At 55.2% G+C, this 23,021-nt stretch overlaps 2 protein-coding genes across 14 annotated transcripts; both read left to right on the top strand.

Annotated features, from left to right (window-relative positions):
- The first annotated feature begins 154 nt into the window (after positions 1 to 154).
- On the top strand, positions 155 to 15,952 carry Pold1 (DNA polymerase delta 1, catalytic subunit). Of its 3 annotated transcripts, none has more exons than XM_031386418.1 (27): positions 155 to 281; positions 5,114 to 5,309; positions 5,670 to 5,783; positions 6,293 to 6,439; positions 6,518 to 6,643; positions 6,729 to 6,897; positions 6,992 to 7,076; positions 7,154 to 7,283; positions 7,550 to 7,716; positions 7,916 to 8,020; positions 9,058 to 9,198; positions 9,365 to 9,475; positions 9,565 to 9,756; positions 9,835 to 9,923; positions 10,087 to 10,203; positions 10,438 to 10,551; positions 10,818 to 10,965; positions 12,643 to 12,738; positions 12,874 to 13,011; positions 13,504 to 13,679; positions 13,958 to 14,110; positions 14,191 to 14,293; positions 14,681 to 14,813; positions 14,894 to 15,007; positions 15,276 to 15,328; positions 15,400 to 15,497; positions 15,807 to 15,952. In XM_031386418.1, exons 2-27 carry the CDS (start codon positions 5,114 to 5,116, stop codon positions 15,910 to 15,912), a joined length of 3,321 nt encoding a protein of 1,106 aa, XP_031242278.1. In that variant the 5' UTR covers positions 155 to 281; the 3' UTR covers positions 15,913 to 15,952. The 3 variants fall into 3 exon arrangements, 2 of the variants coding, with proteins under 2 accessions (XP_031242278.1, XP_031242279.1); XM_031386419.1 differs by lacking the exon at positions 155 to 281 and adding an exon at positions 4,718 to 5,016 and having other exon boundaries at positions 5,097 to 5,309; XR_004123017.1 differs by lacking the exon at positions 15,807 to 15,952 and having other exon boundaries at positions 14,880 to 15,007; positions 15,400 to 15,488.
- A 715-nt stretch (positions 15,953 to 16,667) lies between these two features.
- Positions 16,668 to 22,913, top strand: Spib (Spi-B transcription factor). Of its 11 annotated transcripts, none has more exons than XM_031386413.1 (6): positions 16,668 to 16,708; positions 17,473 to 17,500; positions 18,923 to 18,995; positions 19,235 to 19,464; positions 20,083 to 20,233; positions 20,811 to 22,913. In XM_031386413.1, the coding sequence occupies exons 1-6, from the start codon at positions 16,686 to 16,688 to the stop codon at positions 21,107 to 21,109; spliced, it is 804 nt and encodes a 267-aa protein (XP_031242273.1). In that variant the 5' UTR covers positions 16,668 to 16,685; the 3' UTR covers positions 21,110 to 22,913. The 11 variants fall into 11 exon arrangements, with proteins under 11 accessions (XP_031242273.1, XP_031242272.1, XP_031242277.1 ...); XM_031386412.1 differs by having other exon boundaries at positions 18,869 to 18,995; XM_031386417.1 differs by having other exon boundaries at positions 16,671 to 16,708; positions 20,083 to 20,229; positions 20,811 to 21,112.
- Positions 22,914 to 23,021: the final 108 nt, after the last annotated feature.

Genomic DNA, 23,021 nt, shown 5'->3' with positions numbered 1-23,021 from the left:
GCTTCTAGCAAAGGTAGCAGGGTCTCATGCTCCTGCAGGGGGCGCTCGAGGACCGCAGGCCAAGCCCGCTCGCTGAGCCGGGATGCTGGGGGTGTGTCCTCGTGCCGTTAGTGTCACGGGGCGGGGCCACTTGCGAGAGGCGCGGTTGTGGATTCTCCCAGAGTGGGACGTGCTAGCCCGCCAGGGGCGGGACTGCGGGCGCGCCCCTGCTCTGGGCCTGCGCGCAGAGAGTTCAGGGGTCACGGCGGCGTATCTGTGGCGGGAAAAGCTGTTTGACGCGGGTAAGTAAGGAAGAGGAGTGTGGGGTGCTCGGCCGCGCAGCTGGCGCCCCGAGCGGAGGGCTCGCGGAATATCTGCAGTTGGGGTCAGGATAGAGCAGGGCTGGCAATGCAAAGGACAGACCCCTGGAGCTTAGGACCCCGGGTGCGCTGGACTGTCCGGGCGTGGGCTCCACGGCGTGCACGCTAGCTAGCTGGGCTGGAGGTGCGGAAGGTGCAGAGCGCTTGTGCCTGTTCGCTGTTCAGAGAGGCAAGGCGACGGTATCAGAAAGCCCAGTAAGAAATAGGAATGAGCCGGGAGTAGTGGCGCACATTTATCCCCCGCACTCGGGAGGCAGAGGCAAGGGGATCTCCGAGTTTGAGGCTAGTTTAGTGTTCAGAGTGAGTTCCAGGATAACCAGGGACACAGAGAAACCCTTCCTCATAAACCCAAATTTTAGGAATGGGAGGAAAAGTAATGCCTTAGAGCCCCCCCCCCCTTTTTTAAACTTAGTGCGTGCGCGTGCGCTCTGGTGCACACGTGGAGATCTGAGGACAACTTTGTGGCGTTGTCTTTCTCTTTCCACCATGTGGATTCCCAATGATCTAACTCAGGCTGTTCAGCTTGGCCAACCAGCTCAATTATCCATTCTGTTGACACACCGGGCCCCATGTGATGTTTTATATAATAAAACAAGCAAGTTAATACTAGATGGGGCAGTCTGCTTACCCAGCCTGGTGTTTGGTGGGGGACATGAGACATATCCCACTGTCCCAGAGCAGCTGTCACTGCAGGGTCCCAGGGGAGGAACCGGGTGTGAAGCTGGCAGTGTGTGAGGTACCCTGGAGAAAATGAATAGTTACTGTGTCAGTGTACCACGGTCAGCACAGTGTGAGTGGGAGGCAAGATATCTGTCCTGCAGGATGCTGCAGCCTCAGAGAGCACCCTTCTAGTGAGTGGGGTTTGCAACTGGGTCTGACTGTCCTGAGGGGGAGGGAAAAGCTGTTATCTTGGGAACATCCTTGTCTGGGGTAAGGGGAGACTGAGGTGACAGAAGGAGTTCATGGGAGTGGGCGATATCTGAGGGGCCACCCCTCCAGGAGAGGTATAGGAGTGCTTGGATCTGGCAGCCCTGGGGGAGGTGATATGAAACAGTAGTTCCGCCTTTGGAGGCAGGAGGATGGCAAGTTCTAAGCCTGCTAGGGCAACTTAGTGAGACCTTGTCTCAAAATGAATAAAAAGAGCCGGGGATGTAGTTAGTGGTACAGCCTAGAATCCCTCAGTGAGGGGCAGGGATGTGACCCAGTATTGAGCCCTGCTGAGTTCAACCCCCAGGCCTCTACTGGCTTTTGAGAACCAGGCTTTATAGCTCAGATTTGAATTTGCCCTGAGGTATACAGCTTGGATTATGGGTGCTGCCAGACCCAGTGTGGATTGGCTTATATCCGGGGAGATGTGTTGTGAGTGACTTACTGGCAAAGCCTTTTGTTATAGCACCGCCTTCCCGTTGCTCTGCCGCTTCCCCTGCCTCCTTCCAGGAGGTGTGTCTGTGCTTCCTGACCTGGCGAGGGAGGGATGCTCATTTTCTGTGCAGTGCAAAGCCATGTCCCCTTGTTCGGAGTCAGTTGTCCTCAGTGGTGTCCAGCGGCTTTATTTGTGCAGCACGTGCGCCTGTGTTTTCAGCTGAACTGTTTGGAAGTTGTAGCTGGCATGATACGTCACCAGCAGCATCCTCTCCAGAGTCCCCTAAGAGCAGCATCCTCCTGCATCAGCACAGTGACCTGATCTGCCAGCTCGGCATGGGAGCAGTGCAGGCAGTTCCTAGGGAGCAGTTAGTCCATAGCCACACCTGCCTGCCTCTCCTTGGCTAACCCTCTCAGTGGTTTCTTCTACACTTAGGGGCCTGACATGGCACCTGCAGTCCTTGCTCCAAACCCAGAGCCTTACTCCCCAGCTTTGAAAAATCTGATCTTGCAATGCAGCATGGGGCTAAGCTTGAACTCACTTTCCTCCCGTCTCAACTTTTCAAATAACTAGCTGAAGGATAATCCTTTCTTTAGATGTCTTTGTCTTTTTAAAAATATAAAACAAAAGTAGAAGCAAGCCATTCCACACCTTGATTTACCTACTAGAGACAAAGCCTCTTTGAGACCTTTCATATTACTGTATGGCTTCCTCATTTCTTTATACAGCTGCATAGTACTCCATTGAGTGGTACTAAGGGACTCTTGAAACTGTCCCCTGGAGAGGACATTTAGGTGGTTTCCAGTCCTTAGGGATTTTAAACAATGGGACCGGAAATAACCTTGTAAAAGCAGGTTCTTCTTATTCTCTGACCTGTTAGGGTCAATCCTCACATGTGATATTGCTTGCAGTTTTTAACACCTATGTTTTTTGACTGAGGTGTGATTGATATTTAGTCAACTGCACAAGTGTGTGGAAGGCAAACCCTCCAGAACATTCCTTGGTACATCCTCAGATTCCGTCAGTCTCCTCACTCTCTGGAAGCTAGCAGTCCTGTGGCGGGTACTCAGGACCAGTTCTGCCCAAGAACTTTTTAAGGTTGATTTATTTATGCTCTGAGTGTTGTCCTGTGTGTGCATACGTGCCCAATGCGCATGCGGTACCTGAGATAGCCCTTGCGGTCAAATCCTCTGGAATTGGAGTTACTGATGACCTGGTGCTAGGAACTGAACTCAGGTCCTCTGCAAGAGCAGGTAGTGCTCTGAGCTGGCTCACCAGCCCTCAAGAATTTTCTTTTAAAATTTATTTTCTTTTTGGTTGTTTGTGTGTGTGCAGTTTCCCCTGAGGCCAGGAGAGGGCGGCAGAGCCCTGGAGCGGACTTACCGGCAGTTCTAGGTGGTGCTGGGAACAGAAGGAGCTGTTTTTCTCTTTTACAGACCAAGCCTTACTTTTCTTTTCTTTTCTTTTCTTTTTTTTTTTTTTTTAAGATTTATTTATTTATTTTATGTGTAGGAGGGCACACCAGAAGAGGGCATCAGACTTTATTCCAGATGGTTATGAGCCACCGTGTGGTTGCTGGGAATTGAACTCAGGACTTTTAGGAAGAGCAGTCCGTGCTCTTAACCTCTGAGCCATCTCTCCAGCCCCAAGCCTTACTTTTTAATTACTTAAAAAAGTTTATAAGCTGGGCAGTGGTGGCGCACACCTTTAATCCCAGCACTTGGGAGGCAGAGGCAGGCAGATCTCTGAGTTCCGGGACAGCCAGGGCTACTCAAAGAAACCCTGTCTTAAACAACAACAGAAAGTTTTGTATTCTCTTTCCTGGCTATGCATGTGCCTTTGACACGTTGTCAGTGACTGTTCCTCCATAAGGAGAGCACGCTGACCCTGTGACAGATGCGGCACACGTGGGACCCTTGCAGGCTCTGTTGTAAGAACTTCAGGTCTTAACATGAACGGCGTGAAGCTGGCCTATGTGCACACCACATACCAGTTCTGGTGCTTTCCCAGTTCCCTTGGAGCACAAGTAGACAAGCCCATCACTAGGGATTTGGTCCAACCTCATTTGTTTTATTTCGTGCTGTATTATAGGAACGCCAGCATGGTATAGCAGGTGCTGGACCATGTTGATGCCTCTAAGCACACAGACACACCCCTCCCCACCCCTGAGACAGGGTTTCTCTGAGTTGTGTAACCCTGGCTGTCCTGGAACTCACTCTTGTAGATCAGGCTGGCCTCAAGGTGTGTACCACCACGACTCAGCACAGGTCCCCCTATTAAGCTAATGAGTTTAGTCAGACTGCTTATAGAGCATGTATGAGGGGCTGTTAGCAGGAACATGGGTGGCTGCCCTGCTAACAGTCATCTTTTATAACATTCTAACATGCTACAAACCAAAGCTATGCTCAGTTAATGCGTGCTGAGGGGGCAGCAGGAAAATGCGCTCTTTGTTTTTTGGTAATTGAATGATTATATTTCTATAAGAGCAAAGATTACTGTAGAGATGTTGACTTAGTACGTAAGACGGTAGCCTCACAGTGGGAAAGCTTGTGTGTTCACAGCCAAAGCAGCCACTGCCAGAATCACTGGGCTCATTACCTGTGTGATTCTCAGTTTTGGCTTTGGGGTGTTGGCTGTTGACAAGGTTTTCACTGTCCTGGCTCCACTTGGGGTTGTAGTCCACAGTGTGAGCAGTTTGGTAAGCAGATGTGCTCCTCAATGTTTTAAGCATCCAGGTCTACTTGCTTCCTGGAGATGGTGGTCCCCAGCCAGTGACACGGTGGGGAGATGAGCAGCCATGCAAGTAACTCCATCATCAGACACATGATGGAATCATGATTTGTGCTTGTACGTGGATGTGTGTGGATGCGTGTGGATGCCAGAGGTCGAGCCTGGATAGCATGCCTCAGGCGCTGCTCGCATTGGTTTTTGAGAAAGGGTTTTTCATCCGACCTTGGAGACTTCTCGTTGCCTCCTCAGAGACCTGAGAGAAACAGCCAGGTCTGATCTGGCTCAGAGCTTCAGTTTGTGTCACTGGGCTCAGCTGGTTCTGAGGGGCTGGGGAGGCTGGGGCCTAGCTATCCTTCAGAGGCAAGTTCCTAGAGACCTGCTTCCTCTTGTGTCTCCCACCATCTAGTCAGCCATCAGTTTGAGTACAGGGATTGGGGAGGTGACTGAGTGAGTAAAGTGCCCGCTGTGCAAGCATGAAGACTTGAGTTCAGTCCCCGGCACACAGGCAAAAAAAACAGGAGTAGCATTGTGTCTGCGATCCCAGCACTGAGGAGACAAAAGCAGGTGGATCCCTAGGCCACTTGGCCAACTCCAGGTCAGAGGAAGGGAACAGGGGAATGAGGTTCCATTTAGACTTTATCAAGCACCAACTTGCCCACAGATGGATTGTAAGCGGCGACAAGGACCAGGCTCTGGGGTGCCCCCAAAGCGGGCTCGTGGGGGCCTCTGGGATGAAGACGAGCCTTCGCCTTCGCAGTTTGAGGAGAACCTGGCTCTACTGGAGGAGATAGAGGCTGAGAATCGGCTGCAGGAGGCAGAGGAGGAGCTGCAGCTGCCTCCAGAGGGCACCGTGGATGGTAGGCCCTACCTCTCGACCCATCCCACCCATGTAGAGATACTGAGAGATGGCTTGCATCTACCAAGAGTTTCCTTTGACCCTGTGTCAGTGGGGGACCCTCCTGGCTGACAGCTTGTTTTTCAGGGGGGTTCTTGCCATTGCCAGTTGATTTCAAACTCCTAGACTTGAGTAATTCTCCTAGCTCATTCTCTCCAGTGTCTAGGCTGTATTTCCCAGCTGGTCTTGAAAAGCCCTCGACCCCTGGCTTTTTTCTACCACCTAACCCAGACTGCCACCTCCACCCAGCTTTCCTGTGAGCAAAGGGTAGTTGCTTCTATGGAAGACCTCTCATTTCATGGAGCCCCTCATTTCAATCCAGGGCAGTTTTCCACTGCAGACATTGACAAACGGTGGCTGCGGCCCACCCTACGTGCCCTGGATCCCAGCACAGAGCCCCTCATCTTCCAGCAGCTGGAGATTGACCACTATGTGGGTGAGTTGGCAGGGGAGGCGGGGGCTGCACCGGCAACAGTAGTGCACAGGTGGGATGCCGTGCACTTCATTCATTCTCAGTGTGGGAGCTGGGCTCAGAGGACTGTAAACTGGGCTTAGCAGGTAAAGGCACTGAATACCAAGGCAGATTCCAATCCTTGTCACCCACAGAGTGAAAGGAGAGAACCAGCTCCCAACGGTGTCTTTTGGCCTCCACACTCATCAGCAAATAAATGTTATTAGGATATTTTACTGTGGAGGTTGGGGTACATACAGCTCAGTGGGAGAGCTCCTGCCTGGAATCCCTCCCTCAGTGAGGGCTGGGGTGTGGCTTCATACAGCCACTGATTCTGTCCCCAGCACCCCAAGGGGAAAACTGGATTTCACTGTAATGCTCACTCTACCTCTGTGGGTAGAGAAGGGCATCAGGAAGAACTGAAGGGCCAGGTCCCGAGGCTTCAGTGATGGGCCTCAGGTGGAAGCCTCAGGACCTCTGACTTCCTCCCTTAGGCTCAGCACCACCCCTGCCGGAAGGGCCCCCACCATCCCGGAACTCAGTGCCCATACTGAGGGCCTTTGGGGTCACCGATGAGGGCTTCTCCGTCTGCTGCCACATCCATGGCTTTGCCCCCTACTTCTACACCCCCGCACCTCCGGGTGAGTGTCCCTGACCTGTGGGGCTTGTTCCTGGACTCCAGAACTTCCTTTGCTCTTCTGACCAGACTCCCACACCAGGTTTTGGGGCTGAGCACCTGAATGAGCTGCAGCAGGAGCTGAACGCAGCCATCAGCCGGGACCAGCGTGGTGGGAAGGAGCTCTCAGGGCCGGCAGTACTGGCTATAGAGCTATGCTCCCGTGAGAGTGAGTGTGGCTTGGCAGAAGGGAGTGAGGTGTGGGTGGATGCAGGGAGCCCTGGTAGGTACATGCCAACTTCCTTTCTCTGCAGGCATGTTTGGGTACCATGGTCACGGCCCTTCTCCATTTCTCCGCATCACCCTGGCACTGCCCCGTCTTATGGCACCAGCCCGACGCCTCCTGGAGCAGGGTGTCCGAGTGCCAGGCCTGGGCACCCCGAGCTTCGCACCCTATGAAGCCAACGTGGACTTTGAGATCCGGTGCTGTCCTGTCTCCCCTTTGCCCTACTCCTGCCCCAGCCCCCTCAGGTGGCCCCTCAGGTGGCCCTCGCCAGCTGACCTGCCACTCTTCCAGGTTCATGGTGGATGCTGACATTGTGGGATGCAACTGGTTGGAGCTACCAGCTGGAAAGTATGTTCCGAGGGCAGAGAAGAAGAAGGTAAGAAGCTCCCTGGGACAGGGGCAGGGAGCCAGGACTTGGTGCCAGTGTTGCTCCTACCATGTGCTTTTCCCCAGGCTACCCAGTGTCAGCTGGAGGTGGATGTGCTGTGGTCAGATGTGATCAGTCACCCACCAGAAGGGCAGTGGCAGCGCATTGCACCCCTGCGTGTGCTTAGCTTTGACATCGAGTGTGCTGGCCGAAAAGGTCTGTCCCAAGAGCCTAGGTTCCTCCTCCTCTCTCTGGACATTGGTGATATGCCAGGCCCCTGTGGAGGGGTGAGTGGGTGGAAGGAGTGCTCCCTACAGGGAGTGCTCTGAGCTCAAAGGCACCAGGGCCTGGGGCTGTCCCACCCATGTGGCTGGAACAGGGCGCTGGAGCTGAGAGGTGGTGGGTGAGCAGGTGTGGGGACAGTGGATGGACTGGGACAAGGGACGAGCAGGAGTGAGGTCCCTGTGTTCTCCTCTCTATAGGCATTTTCCCTGAGCCTGAGCGTGACCCCGTGATCCAGATCTGTTCTCTGGGGCTTCGCTGGGGCGAGCCGGAGCCATTTCTGCGCCTGGCACTCACGCTGCGGCCCTGTGCCCCCATCCTGGGTGCCAAAGTACAGAGCTATGAGCGGGAAGAAGACCTGCTCCAGGTGGGGCCTCCTCCTCGGACGCCACGTGCCCTTTGTCCCCAGTGACCTTTCTCTAGACACCGTGTCCTTGGGGTTGGGGGTTATACATTTTCCTGAGTTCATAATATTTTTGCAAGTGACGAGGTTGTCTTGAATATTCTGGAAATGAAGGTATCTGAGGCAGTGGACAACCTGGTTGACCTTTGTGCTTCCTCCACAGGCCTGGGCCAATTTCATCCTTGCCATGGACCCTGACGTGATCACCGGCTACAACATTCAGAACTTTGACCTCCCGTATCTCATCTCTCGGGCCCAAACCTTAAAGGTGAGGGAAGCTGGAACCTCCTCCTAGGTCTTCCCCTCCCTCCGGGGCCATCCTTGCCCCAGGCCAGCCGGCTCCTCCAGAGTCCCAGGTGTACCTTACCTCACTCAGGCTGGACCCAGAAGTGTGTTGCTGTTGGCAGGAGGCGCCCTGAGAACCCGGCCCTCCACACCGTCACTGTTGCTGCCATTGTAGCTAGGCCTTCTTTAGCGTTCACTGGCAAGGGGCGAGGGGAAATGAGGGCATGGAAGAAGGAAAGGGGCACTCGTTTTGGTGCGTGGCAAAGGCTGGGTGCTGTTGAAGGGGAGCGTGTGAGCCTTTTCACACTAGCCACTGTAACCGGCTGCACACATACCGGGTGGTGGAGGCTACAGAGGTGAGCCACTGGGTGTTCTAGGATGTTGGTGTTTGTGAGCCTGAAGGCAGGCAGGCCCCCTGAGCCTGGTTCTAATTGAATGCTTCCTGGCCTGCCTCTGCTTGGGCCTTAGTGAAGTCTCCCTTGGTCCCTTCCCTAGGGCAAGCTCGGTTACAAGTGGGGTCCTGGGGGATGCATAGAGGGGAATCAGCATTATTTGGGGGTTCAGTTCACCCTGAATAGGATATACTATATCATTTTTCTGCATCTGTAGCCTATTTGGTGATGAGTAGGCGGAGCTGGCTGCCCAGCTACAGGGAGACACCAGCCCTCATGTCCTGGGCATCTCACCCTCGGTCTCTCTCCTCTAAGACTCCCTCTGTCTGCCGGTCTGCACCCTAGCGCCACCCCTGTTGACTCCACTCTGCCTCTGCCCCCCAGGCATAGACCTTGTCTCTATCAATAGCCCATCAGGCTCCCAGTCTCTTAGTCTCCCCGGGGCTATAGCTCTCAACCCTATACCTGATCTATACCTCATCCCACCCAAGCGGTCTCTGCCTGCAGCTAGGCTTTCTCCAGACCCAGGTGTGTCATGGCCAGTCTCTGTCCCTATTCTTAGGTTCTAAAGCTAGGTTTAGAGTTGGGCTGACACCATAGCAAGGCTCTCCCCGATATTCCTCTTTAGGTGGACCGCTTCCCTTTCCTGGGCCGTGTGACTGGTCTCCGCTCCAACATCCGTGACTCCTCCTTCCAGTCAAAGCAGGTTGGCCGGCGGGACAGTAAGGTGGTCAGCATGGTGGGTCGTGTCCAGATGGATATGTTGCAGGTATGTATGTAGGAAACCCACTCGCCCTCCCCAGCCTCCAACACTCTGTCTTAAATGGAAGTTCCACCTAGCTCAGGCTCCACCATGACCCACCCACCTAAGTACCACAGACCCTCTAGACCCTTCCCCACACCTCTGAGGCCCTGCCCCACCCCAACCTTCCCAGGTGCTGCTTCGGGAATACAAGCTCCGCTCCTACACGCTCAACGCCGTGAGCTTCCACTTCCTGGGTGAGCAGAAGGAGGACGTGCAGCACAGCATCATCACCGACCTGCAGGTGCGGCCACTCCACCACGCCCCTCCCCGCCTCACCCCTGGCCCAGCCCCTGACTGAGCCAGCCCCTGACCCCACATGCCCATCCGTAGAATGGGAATGAACAGACGCGCCGCCGCCTGGCCGTGTACTGCCTGAAGGATGCCTTTCTGCCACTTCGACTACTCGAGCGCCTTATGGTGCTGGTGAACAATGTGGAGATGGCACGTGTCACAGGTGTACCCCTTGGGTACCTGCTCACCCGTGGCCAGCAGGTCAAGGTCGTGTCTCAGCTGCTGCGCCAGGTGAGTGGCGGCGCCTGATTGGCCACACGTGTGCACACCCTACTTGGTACCCGTATGCTCACTCCACCCTTTCTCCAGGCCATGCGCCAGGGGCTGCTGATGCCTGTGGTGAAGACTGAGGGCGGGGAGGACTACACGGGAGCCACAGTCATTGAGCCCCTGAAAGGGTAAGGACCCTGCTGGGCACAGTGGGGCACTTGTCATCCCAGCACTCGGGAGGAGTTCAAGGCTATCCTGGACTACTTGAGACCCTGTGTGTAAGATTGTTAAAAACTAAAGGCCCAAGGGTTCGGGGCTGGGTGGGGCTGACTTCCTCAAATTCTCCCTCAGGTACTATGATGTCCCCATTGCCACCCTGGACTTCTCCTCTCTGTACCCATCCATCATGATGGCCCATAATCTGTGCTACACCACACTGCTCCGGCCCGGGGCTGCCCAGAAGTTGGGGTATGCTGCCTTTGTCCAGGATGCCACCCCAAGCCACCCTGAGCCCTGATTTCAGGGTTTGATAGATCAGGTCCAGGGAGAGGGAGATATGGGAGTCAGGGGTTTGATGGACTGTGGATGGCGGCTCATGGAGAGGCTGGCTTGGAGGAGGCTGAAGCAGGTCCTGGGGGAGGCCTGGGGGAACTGGGGAGGTAGGTAGTTCAGAAGCCCAGCCTCCTATGTCTCCTTCCCTAGCCTTAAACCAGATGAGTTCATCAAGACACCCACCGGGGATGAGTTTGTGAAGTCATCTGTGCGGAAGGGCCTCCTGCCCCAGATCCTGGAGAATCTGCTGAGTGCCCGGAAGAGGTAGGCTGTGGGCTCTGCCCTGGCTTAGTGCTCAGGTCCCCTGTGCTGACTTACCTCTGGTATTCTGCAGCTGTGCCTGCATCCAATGAGGCGCATTTCCAGGTACTACCCTTGTGTCTAGTGGGCCTGCGTTCTGAGCAGCGCACAGCACAACTGGCTATATTTGGGACCCCTTTTCAGTCAGGCATCCTGACCAGTGTCCAGGCCTAGGTGCCTCCTGGAAACCCACAGTCCCCGTGAATAGCCTTCATCCTGCCTCCACCTAGGGCCAAGGCTGAGCTGGCTCAGGAGACAGACCCCCTGCGGCGACAGGTCTTGGATGGACGGCAGCTGGCACTAAAAGTGAGTGCCAACTCTGTGTATGGCTTCACTGGTGCCCAGGTGGGCAAGCTGCCATGTTTGGAGATCTCCCAGGTAAGCCCCTGGAACTCTGGTGGGCAGCTCGGTTGCTGTTCCCCTGCATTGAGGGGTGGGGTGGGTCAGGGGTATGCCAGTATGGCAGGAGCCCCAGATGTCAGACCCTGCTTTGTACCCTATGTCCAGAGTCATCAGTGACCAGAGTACCTGTCCTTGGTACTTATTGCTCACAGTCTAGTAGGACAGGGACTCTGGTCAGGTGATGTGTTATGGTACAGTAGCTTACAGGGCTCTGCCACTGGCTCAGGTGAGGGCTGTGCTCAGGATTCTGGGTCACTGGATTCCCCCATCCTAGCAGCCGCCCCTCTGTTCACCTCTCCCACATCCCTGTGTGTGGGCTGGGGTAGGGGAGCATGGCCAGGCTGGATTCGGTGGATCACTTGATGTTGGCCTCTGTCTCAAGCACCAAGGTCCTCTGTCCCAAGTATGAGGACCCTAGTGAGGACCTTGGCCAGTACCAGCTGGAACAGGGCTGGGTTGAGACAAACAGATTAGCAGTAAGAGAATGTGAGGCCTAAGGTGCAGCCGTGCATGGTCTGGGGCTGATCCTATTGTGAGAGAGCCTGAGGTGCTGCAACCCAGTCTGGTCACAGACCTGGTCCTTGGCTGTCTCAGCAGTGAGGAGTAACATGTCAGGAGCATTTAGCTAGAGAGTGTCCAGAGCAAGGTGGCAGGATTTCGACAGGATGGGTTACAGAGTGTGGAGGCTGAGTGCCCAGCAGAAGGTGCTGTTTACGTCAGCTCTAGCTCCGGCTCCCATGATCCGAGAAGCCCTGTTACCTCACCTTGGGAGCAGATCTCTGGTGTGTCTCAAGGACTCAGGGAAGCCGATTGCCTGGAAGGATGCCCAGGCACTCAGAGGGTGTCTCTCAGAAGCTGGGCCCCTAGCCAGACCTGCCTCTGCTACAGTCACCTCCTGCCCGCCTGCCTGCCTGCCTGCCTGCCTGCCTGCCGTCCTCACTCTTAGCATCCCACAGAGATGGGGTGGGTGTTGGGACCTTAGGCCAAAGGAGCTACTGACAACCCTGTCTGTCTCTCATGCCTCCTATGGCGGGATAACAAGCTACTGAGTCATTCCAGAATAAAATTTGAAAAAGGAGCACAGAGCAGGTGCACAAAAGACAAGTCAGGTGTGGGTTCCTCAGATGTCCTGTGACCTTATGAAACCCAGGCAGGCAGAGAGGATTCTGCTTGTCACGCCCCAGTACCCAGCCAGCCTCATCCCCATCTGTAAAATGGCACAGACATCAGGGTGTGGTAATGAGAGCCTGTACCTCCATCCATTTGTGAGCCTAGGAGGCCGGGGCGAGAGGCCTGTCTAGGCCTCAGAGAGTTCAAAGCTGGGTGGCTTACACCCTGTCTTGAAATAAAAAGAAGTCTGGGGATATAGCTCAGTGGTACAGCCCCTTCTTAACCCCCAGTGAGGGGCTGGGCATAGCCCAGTGGTAGAGCCTCTTTTACTCTGCATGAGACCCTGGCTTCATTCCCAGGGAGGGAGTGGCTCTTTGTCCTCTGAGAATGTACACACTTTGGGGCAGTAGTTGCCTGTTTGATAGGCTGATGGTGTGCGGCCCATGATGCTCGAAAGTGATAGGGGTGTGTCCTCCCCCAGCTGGATCTTCTGTGTACAGCTTCTGTGTTCTCATCTTCCCTGATTTTGCCCCTAACAAACAGAGTGTCACTGGGTTCGGACGGCAGATGATTGAGAAAACCAAGCAGCTTGTGGAGTCCAAGTACACCGTGGAAAATGGCTATGAGACCGATGCCAAGGTCAGGGCCTGGTTACGCCTGCCTGCTCTCTAGGGTCCCTGTGGTCACACCCGCTGCTCTCCAGGGTCCCTGGGCTTCCTACCATGGCAGCTCCTGGGTTGAGAAGAGACATCCCTCACACATGTACTTTGGCAGGTGGTCTACGGTGACACTGACTCTGTGATGTGCCGGTTTGGCGTCTCCTCTGTGGCTGAGGCAATGTCTCTGGGGCGGGAGGCTGCAAACTGGGTATCCAGTCACTTCCCATCACCCATCCGGCTGGAGTTCGAAAAGGTGCGTGCATCCCCTGTACTCAGTTCAGTGGAGACATTAGGGGTCTTATCAATTAGTGATGGTCACTTATGACAGTGCAGTAGTGTGGGAGTCCTCAGGCTGGGAGTCTTGCAGTATTCTGGGTTGTAGTGAGGCCTCTCTTGTGCAAACCAGTGGTCTATTTTGGATCTGCATGTGTGTGGCTCCAGTCCTCACCAGATGCTCAAACATACACCCTGGCTGCTCGTCCAGAGCCATCTCAGCTCAGGACTCACTGATCCTGTTTCCTTCCATGGCTACAAGACTTTACAGTGTCATCTGTCTGCATTTCATAATTTAGGGGCCAGCCCTAGGCCTATGGCATTATGCCAGGTGGGTTTCTGGGGTGCTGGAGAATGTTGGGATTCATTTCACCAGGGTCAAGGGCCCTTCCTTGCCTGTTGTGTTTCTGATGGGTCTCGGGATTGGAGCGAAGGAACATGCAATGGCTGACCACCCATGGGTCCTTGCCAGGTTTACTTTCCATACCTGCTCATCAGCAAGAAGCGGTATGCTGGTCTGCTCTTCTCCTCAAGCTCTGATGCCCATGACAGAATGGACTGCAAAGGCCTGGAGGCTGTGCGCAGGGACAACTGTCCCCTGGTGGCCAACCTCGTTACATCCTCTCTGCGCCGAATCCTCGTGGATAGGTGAGTGTGTGTGCGCGTGCGTGCGTCCCACCTAGACCAAGAAGTCAGCCCCTCAGACCCAGGGGCCTCGCACCCTGGTACCCTACCTTGGGCACACAGGTGGCTTGGGGGTGGGGCAGTGATAAATCGGGCTGGCAGCTGTGATTGCCTGTGGTCTTTCCCGCCTCTGCACTTAACCCCAGCCCCAGTATCAGCCCATACTGCGCGATGCCTAGATCCTAGCTGGTAAAAGTTGCAGCCCCATCCCGAGTAGTGCCTGGCAACACCCTCTCTCTCAGGGACCCTGATGGTGCAGTAGCCCATGCAAAGGATGTCATCTCAGACCTGCTGTGCAACCGCATAGACATCTCCCAGCTGGTCATCACCAAAGAGTTGACCCGAGCAGCCGCAGACTATGCCGGCAAGCAAGCTCATGTGGAGCTGGCTGAGAGGTGGGCAGCCACACAGCCTCCTGCAGCTGCAGCTGGATCCTACACCCTCCCCAAACCTCATGCAACTCCCCTATCCACAGGATGAGGAAGCGCGACCCCGGCAGTGCGCCCAGCCTGGGCGACCGAGTCCCCTATGTGATCATTGGTGCTGCCAAGGGTGTGGCCGCCTACATGAAGTCGGAGGTCAGGCCCACCTGTGCTGTGCCCCTCCCAGAATCTCACTTCTGCTTTCCTCTGGGCGGCTATGCCCCCGGGCCAGACTTCGTGTAGTGCCTCCCTGTGCAGAGTTGGCTGCTCTCTGCCCCTCCCTACCTTGGGTGCCAGCTCTATTTGTTTTTGACATCTTCAAGCCACCCACTTCTCAGCCTTGATGCTTCTGATCCCTGCACGCCCTTCCACGGCCCTTGTCCCATGGGGAAACTGGCTCTTGGTGATCTGAGGGCCCCCACCCAGACCTGAGTCACAGCTCCAGGCCCATCCCCTTATCACAGCCTGCAGGTGTGGTCTGCAACTGCCTAGCCCCTAGCCCATGCCCCTCTGCAGCCATTGGTAACCCTGGCCTGCCCACAGGACCCCCTGTTTGTGCTGGAGCACAGCCTGCCCATCGATACTCAGTACTACCTGGAGCAGCAGCTGGCCAAGCCGCTACTGCGCATCTTTGAGCCCATTCTGGGTGAGGGCCGTGCAGAGTCTGTGCTGCTGCGTAAGTCGAACCCCCAGGAGGGAGTGTGGGCGGGGAAGGGGCAGAGGCAGAGACAAAGCCTTTCAGCTCCCCTCCTGCAGGCGGTGACCACACACGCTGCAAAACGGTGCTCACCAGCAAGGTGGGCGGCCTCCTGGCCTTCACCAAGCGCCGCAACTGTTGCATTGGCTGCCGCTCGGTAATCGACCATCAAGGTAAGACCTGAGTTACAGCCCTTATACCCACTGGTAGGGCCCTGCCACAGGACTCCATTCTGCCTGCACTCCAACTGGAGGGTCCTCGCCCGCACCGGGGTTCCCCAGGGGAGTTTTCCCCCACACACTTGGGCCCTTGTTTTCTTGCCTCTGGGGACTTTCAGAAGCCGGGATGGGCAGTGGGTGGAGAAGAACAGAGATGCAGGGATGGAGACTAGGACCTGGCTTGGTCCCAGCACCTCTCTGCTGACACCCACTCCGCCCCCAGGAGCCGTGTGTAAGTTCTGTCAGCCACGGGAGTCGGAGCTCTATCAGAAGGAGGTGAGTAAGGCAGGAAGGGAGCTGGAGCATGCCTGATCCACACAGCCCTACTCAAGCCGCTGTGTCCCCAGGTGTCACACCTGAATGCCCTGGAGGAACGATTCTCGCGCCTCTGGACACAGTGCCAGCGCTGCCAGGGCAGCTTGCATGAGGATGTCATCTGTACCAGGTGTGCCCTCCCCCCTCCTGCCACCAGACTCCTGACCCAGCTGTGGGACTCCACTGCAGAACGGGCAGGGTCTGCCTGGGCTTGGCCCCCGCCTAGCCTCCCCCAGGGTGGGGCCGGGCTTTCCCCAGGGAACAGGCGGGCGGGGCGGGTTCCCACGCCAGGTGACAGCTGATATACGGCTGGCTACCTCTCAGGGCACTGCTGTTATCGGCTTCCCTGTGCCCGCTAAGCAAACAGCCCCCTCCCCTGGGTGGGCAGCAGGAAGGGGTCAAAGTCCTGGGAACAGCCCCTGACCACCATCCCCCGCAGCCGCGACTGTCCCATCTTCTACATGCGTAAGAAGGTGCGCAAGGACCTGGAAGACCAGGAACGGCTGCTGCAGCGCTTCGGACCTCCTGGCCCTGAGGCCTGGTGACCTGACAAGGGACAGGGAATAAAGTTCAGACTTTTTGCTACTGGCTGTGTGTTGTGGTCTTTGGGAACAGGTTGGGTTTCATGGTACAGGAGGCTGCATACAACCCCCTGCAGCCCCAGTGCCTCTTCCTGTGTCCACGCAGGGCTGGCATCTCTCAGTTTTCCCCCTGAGACCCAACATGGGACCCTACTACTCTGTTTTGCCATTCCCTGGGGGACTGGTGGCCACCCAGCCGACATCAGGTGCTGTCCTGTTTTCCTCCAGGCCTGGGGCAGCCCCTAGCACATAGGCTTCCATACCTCAGCGCAGCATGGGACCCTCCCTGTCACGGCACAGCTTCCACCATAGGGTCCTGGTGGCCAGTCTGCCTGGGCTTCCTTCCCTTCAGCTCTTGGGAGATTCTCTGTCAGTCCTCACAGCTGTCCCTGGGCCTCACTGCCCCCTGCCATCCTGCCCTGGTCACCATTGGTCCCTCTAGCTTCCTGTCTCCAGGGCCTGTAAGTCCTTTATCTCTTTTCCCTTTTCTCAGCAATTCTCTCCACTTCTCGGTGTCAGCCTTCTATCCCCAATGATGGGGATCCCCAAATCCAGATGGCTTCTAGGCCCACCCTCCCTGCCATGTGACCAGAGGGTTGTGCAATCCAGACCCCTCCCAGAGGGGATTTTTGAGGAGGGCCCCCATGGCCCGCCCCTGGGGGGTGTGGTGGGCGGGGGCTGGGCTAAATATATATAGGGGTGGTGGCCAGAGCCAGCCTAGCCTGCTCTGAACCACCATGCTTGCTCTGGAGGCTGCACAGTAAGTGGGTAACCCCCAAACCTGTTCTTGGGACCCCCACCCCACTCAGCATCCTCAGCTTCTGTGGCACCCAGGGGCAGCTGATAAGGGGGTGATTCTCCATCAGAAGGCAGTTCTCCATCAGCTCTGTCTTCCTAGACATCTTCCAGAGATGCCATGTTCTGGAGACAAGCCCATCCTGCCTAGGTCCTCCCAGGTGTGCCATCTGTCCTTGACATAGTATTGCATGGCTCATTTTCTGGCATTCTGCACCTTGAGTTTTGTCTGTCTTTAGTTTCTTCTGTCCAGCCATTTCCTTTGGTTCCTGGTTCTGCTCCGGCTGCCCATCCTGGGACACAAAAAATGTGCTGCTTTGTTCGTTTCCCCCTACTGTGTTCCTTGCTAGCCCAGCTCTTCAGTTCACTGCTGCTCCTAGTCTCAGGCAGACTTACTGAGACACTCAAACCCAGTTCTCTGGCCACCCAGTCCCCAGCTGTCTGGGGACTTTCTCCCCTACTTTCCCTGCCTCCCCCAGTGTCTGTGCATGCAAATCCCAGGGAGAGTGGGGGACATTTGCCTGGCACCCGCCCCCTACTTCCTGTCCCGATAGGGGTGTGGGGGTTAACTGGGGGGAAGGCTGGGCGCACACAGGGACAGCCCACAGACTGCAGAGCTGTGGTGGGTGATCACAGCTGCCACCACCTCCCCTCTGGGGCCCGTAACCACTGTGAGACTCAGGTGGCTGAGGGTGGCCCTGACATGCCCCTGTGTCTCTCTCCTGTCAGGCTGGATGGCCCACACTTAAGCTGTTTGGTGAGTTGGAGCCCCCCCGGGTATGTAGCAGCCCGTCATGGCCCATGGGAACTAACCTTACTAAGATCATTTACTTCTGGCCTCAGTGTCCAGTCTCTGTCTCTCTGTCTCCTCTGACCCCCATCCCCACCACACCTCTCTGCTATTTTTCTCAAACTTGGGACTACTTCTGTGACCTGTGTAGCTGTCTCTCCTGTGTTCTTCCTGTACAGCCCCTTCTTGGGGCTATGGATCTTACATTGTGCTTTTTTTTTTTTTTCTTTTTTTTCCTAAGGCAGGGTTTCTCTGTGTAGTCCTGGCTGTCCTGGAACTTACTCTGTAGATCAGGCTGGCCTCGAACTCAGAAATCCGCCTGTCTCTGCCTCTCAAGTGCTGGGATTAAAGGCGTGCACCACCACTGCCCAGCTATCATACATCTCTTAACTGTAGTATTTTGGATACTATTTTTCCCAACATTTTTAACTTATAACCCAACAACGAGATTTTTTCCTATGGTGGTGAAGAAGCCCCTTCTACTTCGAGTTTTGTTGGCCTTTACTGGCTTGCTTGTTTTAATTGAGATAGGATTTCTCCTGTATGGCTTTCAGACTCCCTAGGTGGCCTTCAGAGTGCTGGGAATGTCCATGAGAGACACCTGACTTGTAGCTTATTTAAGATTGATGTCTTGGGTGTACATCATCGAGTGCCTTCATGGTATATACCTCTGTAGCCATTACCAGACCCAGCTCTAGACAATTTCCATTGTTTGGAGTCCCTTCCTAGGTGTTTCACTCAATAGTTTTTACTGGTTCATTTGAAGTTCATTTAAAGTGATTTATATTTAGGTCTTTTGGGCACCTGGCCTCTTTCCTTCCACGGTGTGTTAGGTATCTATTCTTTCCCTTTGCCGCATGGTCCATCGCCCACAGAGCGGTCATAGTTTATCTGTCTTGCTGAGATGCTTGTGATCTGGGGTCTGCCTCAGGATAGATACAGGTTTCCATCTCCCCTGCATGAATAGGAGGGGTGTGCAGGAGTCGATGGATGGTACTCATCTGCTTCATGTCTAGCCTCCTGTAGCTGAAGCAGCATACAGTTGTTGAGATGAACTGGTGTCCTGGATTTTAAAAGGTGGTGAATGCCTGTTCCCCTATACTCAGAGGATGAGGCTAAACAGCTGCTCCAAGTTCTGGGCCAGCCTGAGCTACAGAGTGAGTTTCTGGGTACCAGATCTGGGTACTGGAAACTTCTAGCTTTCCTTGAGAGTCAGAGCCATGTCAGATGCTAGCTTCTGTGTGTGTCTTATTCATGGATTCAGTCTCTGTCTCTATTTGTTTCTGTCCCCATCAGCCATTCCCTTCTCTCACCTGTCTGTCAGTCTTCCCCAAGGTTGGGGAGGGAGTGTCTCCAAGGCCTGAGATGACCCTGTCCTCACTCCGCCAGTACCCAGAAGGTATCTTCTACGACCTGGATAGCTGCAAGCCCTTCAGTTACCCAGATTCAGACGGGGGCCTTGGTGAGTGACCCCAGCCTTGGGCCCAATTCACAGAAGGTGATCTGAGGCTCATGGAAGCTCTCCCCCAGCATGGCAGCCCCTCCCCAAGCTACCTCCTCCCCCACCTCCCGCCCATCTGCTCCCCCATGCAAATTCTGGGGTCAGAGATTTGCACAGCTTACAAAGGCCCCTCTGTGTGGGACCTAGAGGGTGCGGGTGTTCTGACCTCCTTCAGCTAGTAACTCTGACCCTTCTCCTAGACTCTACATGGGGCTGGACAGAGGCCCCGCCTGCCCCTGCCATCCCTCCCTATGAAGCCTTCGACTCTGCGACGGCTGCCTTTGCCCACTCTGAGGCTGTGCAGCTCTGTTACAGTCATGGTCCTAGCCCCTCCACCTACAGCCCCGTGGGGACCCTCGACCCAGCCCCCAGCTTGGAGGCCCCGGGGCCTGGTCTCCAGGTATACCCCTCAGAGGACTTTGCCAGCCAGGTGAGGAGCAGGGACAGCTAGGAGGGAGAGTTCTCACCTCATACTTCTTGTACAACCCCTGAAATGAACTTCTAGATTGGGGGGGAGGGCACAAGAACCCCCTTCCAAGGTAGCTCAGGTGTCCCCTGGGCTCCCTACTCTATACATCAGTTCAGACAGCAGTTCTTACCTATGCCATCTACTGGCTATATAGCTTGGGGCAACTGCCTCAACTTCTCTGTGTATTGGGACAAGAACCAAGGCCAGTGTCCACACTGTACAGGAAGATGTACAGTGTGGACCCAAGTAGTGAGAGCCACAAAGGTGTGTGTGTGGGGGGGGAACCAAGGGAGTGATGTGCAGGTGACCCTGGGCAGAGGTGGAGAGGACCAAGAGTGATGTGCAGGTGTCCCTGGGCAGAGGTGGAGAGGACCAAGAGTGATGTGCAGGTGACCCTGGGCAGAGGTGGAGAGGACCAAGAGTGATGTGCAGGTGACCCTGGGCAAAGGTGGGAGGGACCAAGAGTGATATGCAGGTGACCCTGGGCAGAGGTGGAGAGGACCAAGAGTGATGTGCAGGTGGCCTTGGGCAGAGGTGGGGGACCAAGAGTGATGTGCAGGTGGCCCTGGTCTCCCACAGACGCTGAGCTCCTTGGCTTATGCTCCGTACCCCAGCCCTGTTCTATCGGAGGAAGAAGACCTTCTGCTAGACAGCCCTGCCCTGGAGGTCTCGGACAGTGAGTCAGACGAGGCCCTCTTGGCTGGCTCCGAGGGGAGGGGATCTGAGGCAGGTATGTGGGGTGGAGATTTAGTGGGGATGCTGACTGGGAGTGGGGGAGAGGATGCAGGAACCAGAGCTCCCTAAACACTAATACTTCCCAAGGAAGCTCCCAGATCCATGCTACTTGTTGCCTGTGTGACCTTGGTCAAGGGCATTGGCCTTTCTGTGCACAAAGACAAAGTAACAGCCAAAGGAACCCCCCAATACCCACAATCCTCCTCTCCTTATACCTCTGTGTCTGACAGCCTTTCAATCGAATTATTCTCTGTTGGACCTCAGTTTCCCATATGTAAAACCAGTCATCTTATTTATATTCCCGCACTCACAGGAGGGATTCTAGGCACGGGCTCTGTCACTGAGCCAAGCCTCACCCTCTTACTTTTAAAAGACAGTATCACTAAGTTACCCAGGCTGATCTTGAACTTGGTGATCGTTCTTCAGCCTCTGGAGTAGTTGGAATAATAGGTCCAAGCCAACCAGGCCCAGCTCAATTATGAAAACTAAAGTGTGGCGGGCGAGGGGCCGTGGAGCTGGGGGTTCCTTTAACGGACTTCCCCCTCTTAATGCTGGTATCCAACACCCTGCAGGTGCACGCAAGAAGCTGCGCTTGTACCAGTTCTTGCTGGGGTTGCTCCTGCGCGGGGACATGCGCGAGTGCGTGTGGTGGGTGGAGCCAGGTGCCGGCGTCTTCCAGTTCTCCTCCAAGCACAAGGAGTTGTTGGCTCGCCGCTGGGGCCAGCAGAAGGGCAACCGCAAGCGCATGACGTATCAGAAGCTGGCCCGAGCGCTGCGCAACTATGCCAAGACAGGCGAAATCCGCAAGGTCAAACGCAAGCTCACCTACCAGTTTGACAGCGCGCTGCTGCCAGCCGCCCGGCATGCCTAAGCGCTCCACTAGGACCCTTTTCTGGCCCCTAAGTCCCAGTGCCCATGGAGCTCCCTATGGGGGTGGGGGCAGCCAGGGTCCTCAGCTCTCCCTAGGACCTCCCCAGAGTTGTCTGTGCCATGTATAGGATTCCAATCTAGGATGGTCGTGTTTGAGGAAGCACTGGCCATTCTACACGGTTTCAGAATGGCAGGTTTCTCTGTGGAGGCCCCTGATGTTGTCTGCGGTTCCAGAATCCGCAGATACTTCTTGCGAGCCCTGTGATCTCACACGTCATCCACCAGCAGGTGGCGCTGTCTACAGCCCCCAAACCTTTGTTTGTTGACCGGATGGGTCCCTCTGTGATCGATCCCCTGAGGCCCTTGTTTGATCTGAGATCTAGTTGTTTGGAGCTCTCTGAGAACCCGTGTGCCACCAGTGTGTGACTTTTTTCTGTGTCCATTTATGACTTTTGTTTGTTTGAGACAGGGTCTCATTACGTAGCTCAGTCTGGTCCCAACCTGTATCACTCGCCCTGCCTCAGCCTCCTGAGTGCTGGGATTATAAGGGTGCACCATCTCACCAGGCTTTTTCCTTTTTTTAGAGAAGATTTTACTATGTAACCCAGGCTGTCCTCAAGCTTGTGGTTATCCTCTTGCCTCAGGCACCCCTTGGGACCCTCTGGGATCTATGTCCGAGATGAATTGTTGGGTAGGGTAGGGGTGGGAGGTTCAGTGAATCTTATAGGTTGGGTCCTCCCTTCTGGGATCCTTTGATCACATGGGAAGTTCTCTAGGCTCTTAGCAGCCCTGCATTCACACACTGACTGTCCTGTTTGAGGTGCGACCGATATATTGTGTTTGAGGGTCATACTGGCACTTGGCCCGTTTGGGAGGTGTGGCAGAGGTACGGCCTGTCAAAGCTAGTGCCTTTTATTTTTGAGGTTGGGTCTTATGTAGCTTAGGCTGGCCTTGAACTCGCTGTGTAGCTGAGGATGACCTTGAGCCCTCTCCTCAGCCAGAATGTTCAGATTTCAGGCAGCACCCCGTGGTTGTTTCTTTCCTTTTCTTAAGTCAAGGTCTGTTCGTGTAGCCCAGGCTGGCTCCAAGCTCATAGCCCTCTTCCTGCCTCCTTGTCTGCAGTGCTAGAACAACGAACATGTCTTACCACTCTGTGCTTACCCATGCCACGGCTAGACGGACTTCTAGAGCTGGCCACCCCCCACCCACAAGGCAGGCAAATTACGTCCCTGCAGGTGCTTCCCCGGAGGAAAGCCCGCTTTCACAGTGATCGTTCAAACTAGAGGGCACTCCCGCAATCCAGATATCTGCCTGTGACTTTTTGGACAACTGGTGACCCCTGGCCAGCTTTTCTGGGGCCAGCCTCTGTCCAGGTGTCTGCCTAGGACCCTGCGCAGTGTCTGCCCGTCTCACACCAGTGACTTCTTACATCCACCAGACACCAGTGACCGCCTGTTCTGGGGCAGTCTTTTCCTTTCAAGTGCTGCGGGCTAAGCAGGCTCTAACTGTGGGTTTGTCTTGGGTGTCCATAGCAGAATCAGAACCCAGAGCTTTGAAGCCTGAGTGAGCTGGGCCACCCAGGCTTCCGTTCCCCTGAGAAACAGATGGTGAAGAGGCCCTTAAAACTCTTTGCAACCTTGATGAGCCTGTGACACACTGGAACTCACCTGTGTGGGTGGCCAGGAGGGGGGAAAAGGATCATGGAAGATCCAGATGTCCATGTGGTCAAGTTAAACTGTACCAAATAAAATTATTTCTTCAAAACCCAACATCATCACTCTACATGCACAATAAATAAAGCCCTGCATCAAAATTAAGCTGTCTTGGGACCCTTCATCAGGAACTACTGCCCTCTGCCCCTCTACTGCCCCTTGCCCCTCCCTCTACTGCCCCTTGCCCCTCTACTGCCCCTT

The sequence above is a fragment of the Mastomys coucha genome, unplaced genomic scaffold (genome assembly GCF_008632895.1).
Source record: "Mastomys coucha isolate ucsf_1 unplaced genomic scaffold, UCSF_Mcou_1 pScaffold21, whole genome shotgun sequence".
NCBI lineage: Eukaryota > Metazoa > Chordata > Mammalia > Rodentia > Muridae > Mastomys > Mastomys coucha.
The sequence above is the reverse complement of the archived record's forward strand: the minus strand, read 5'-3'. Positions and strand labels throughout refer to the sequence as shown.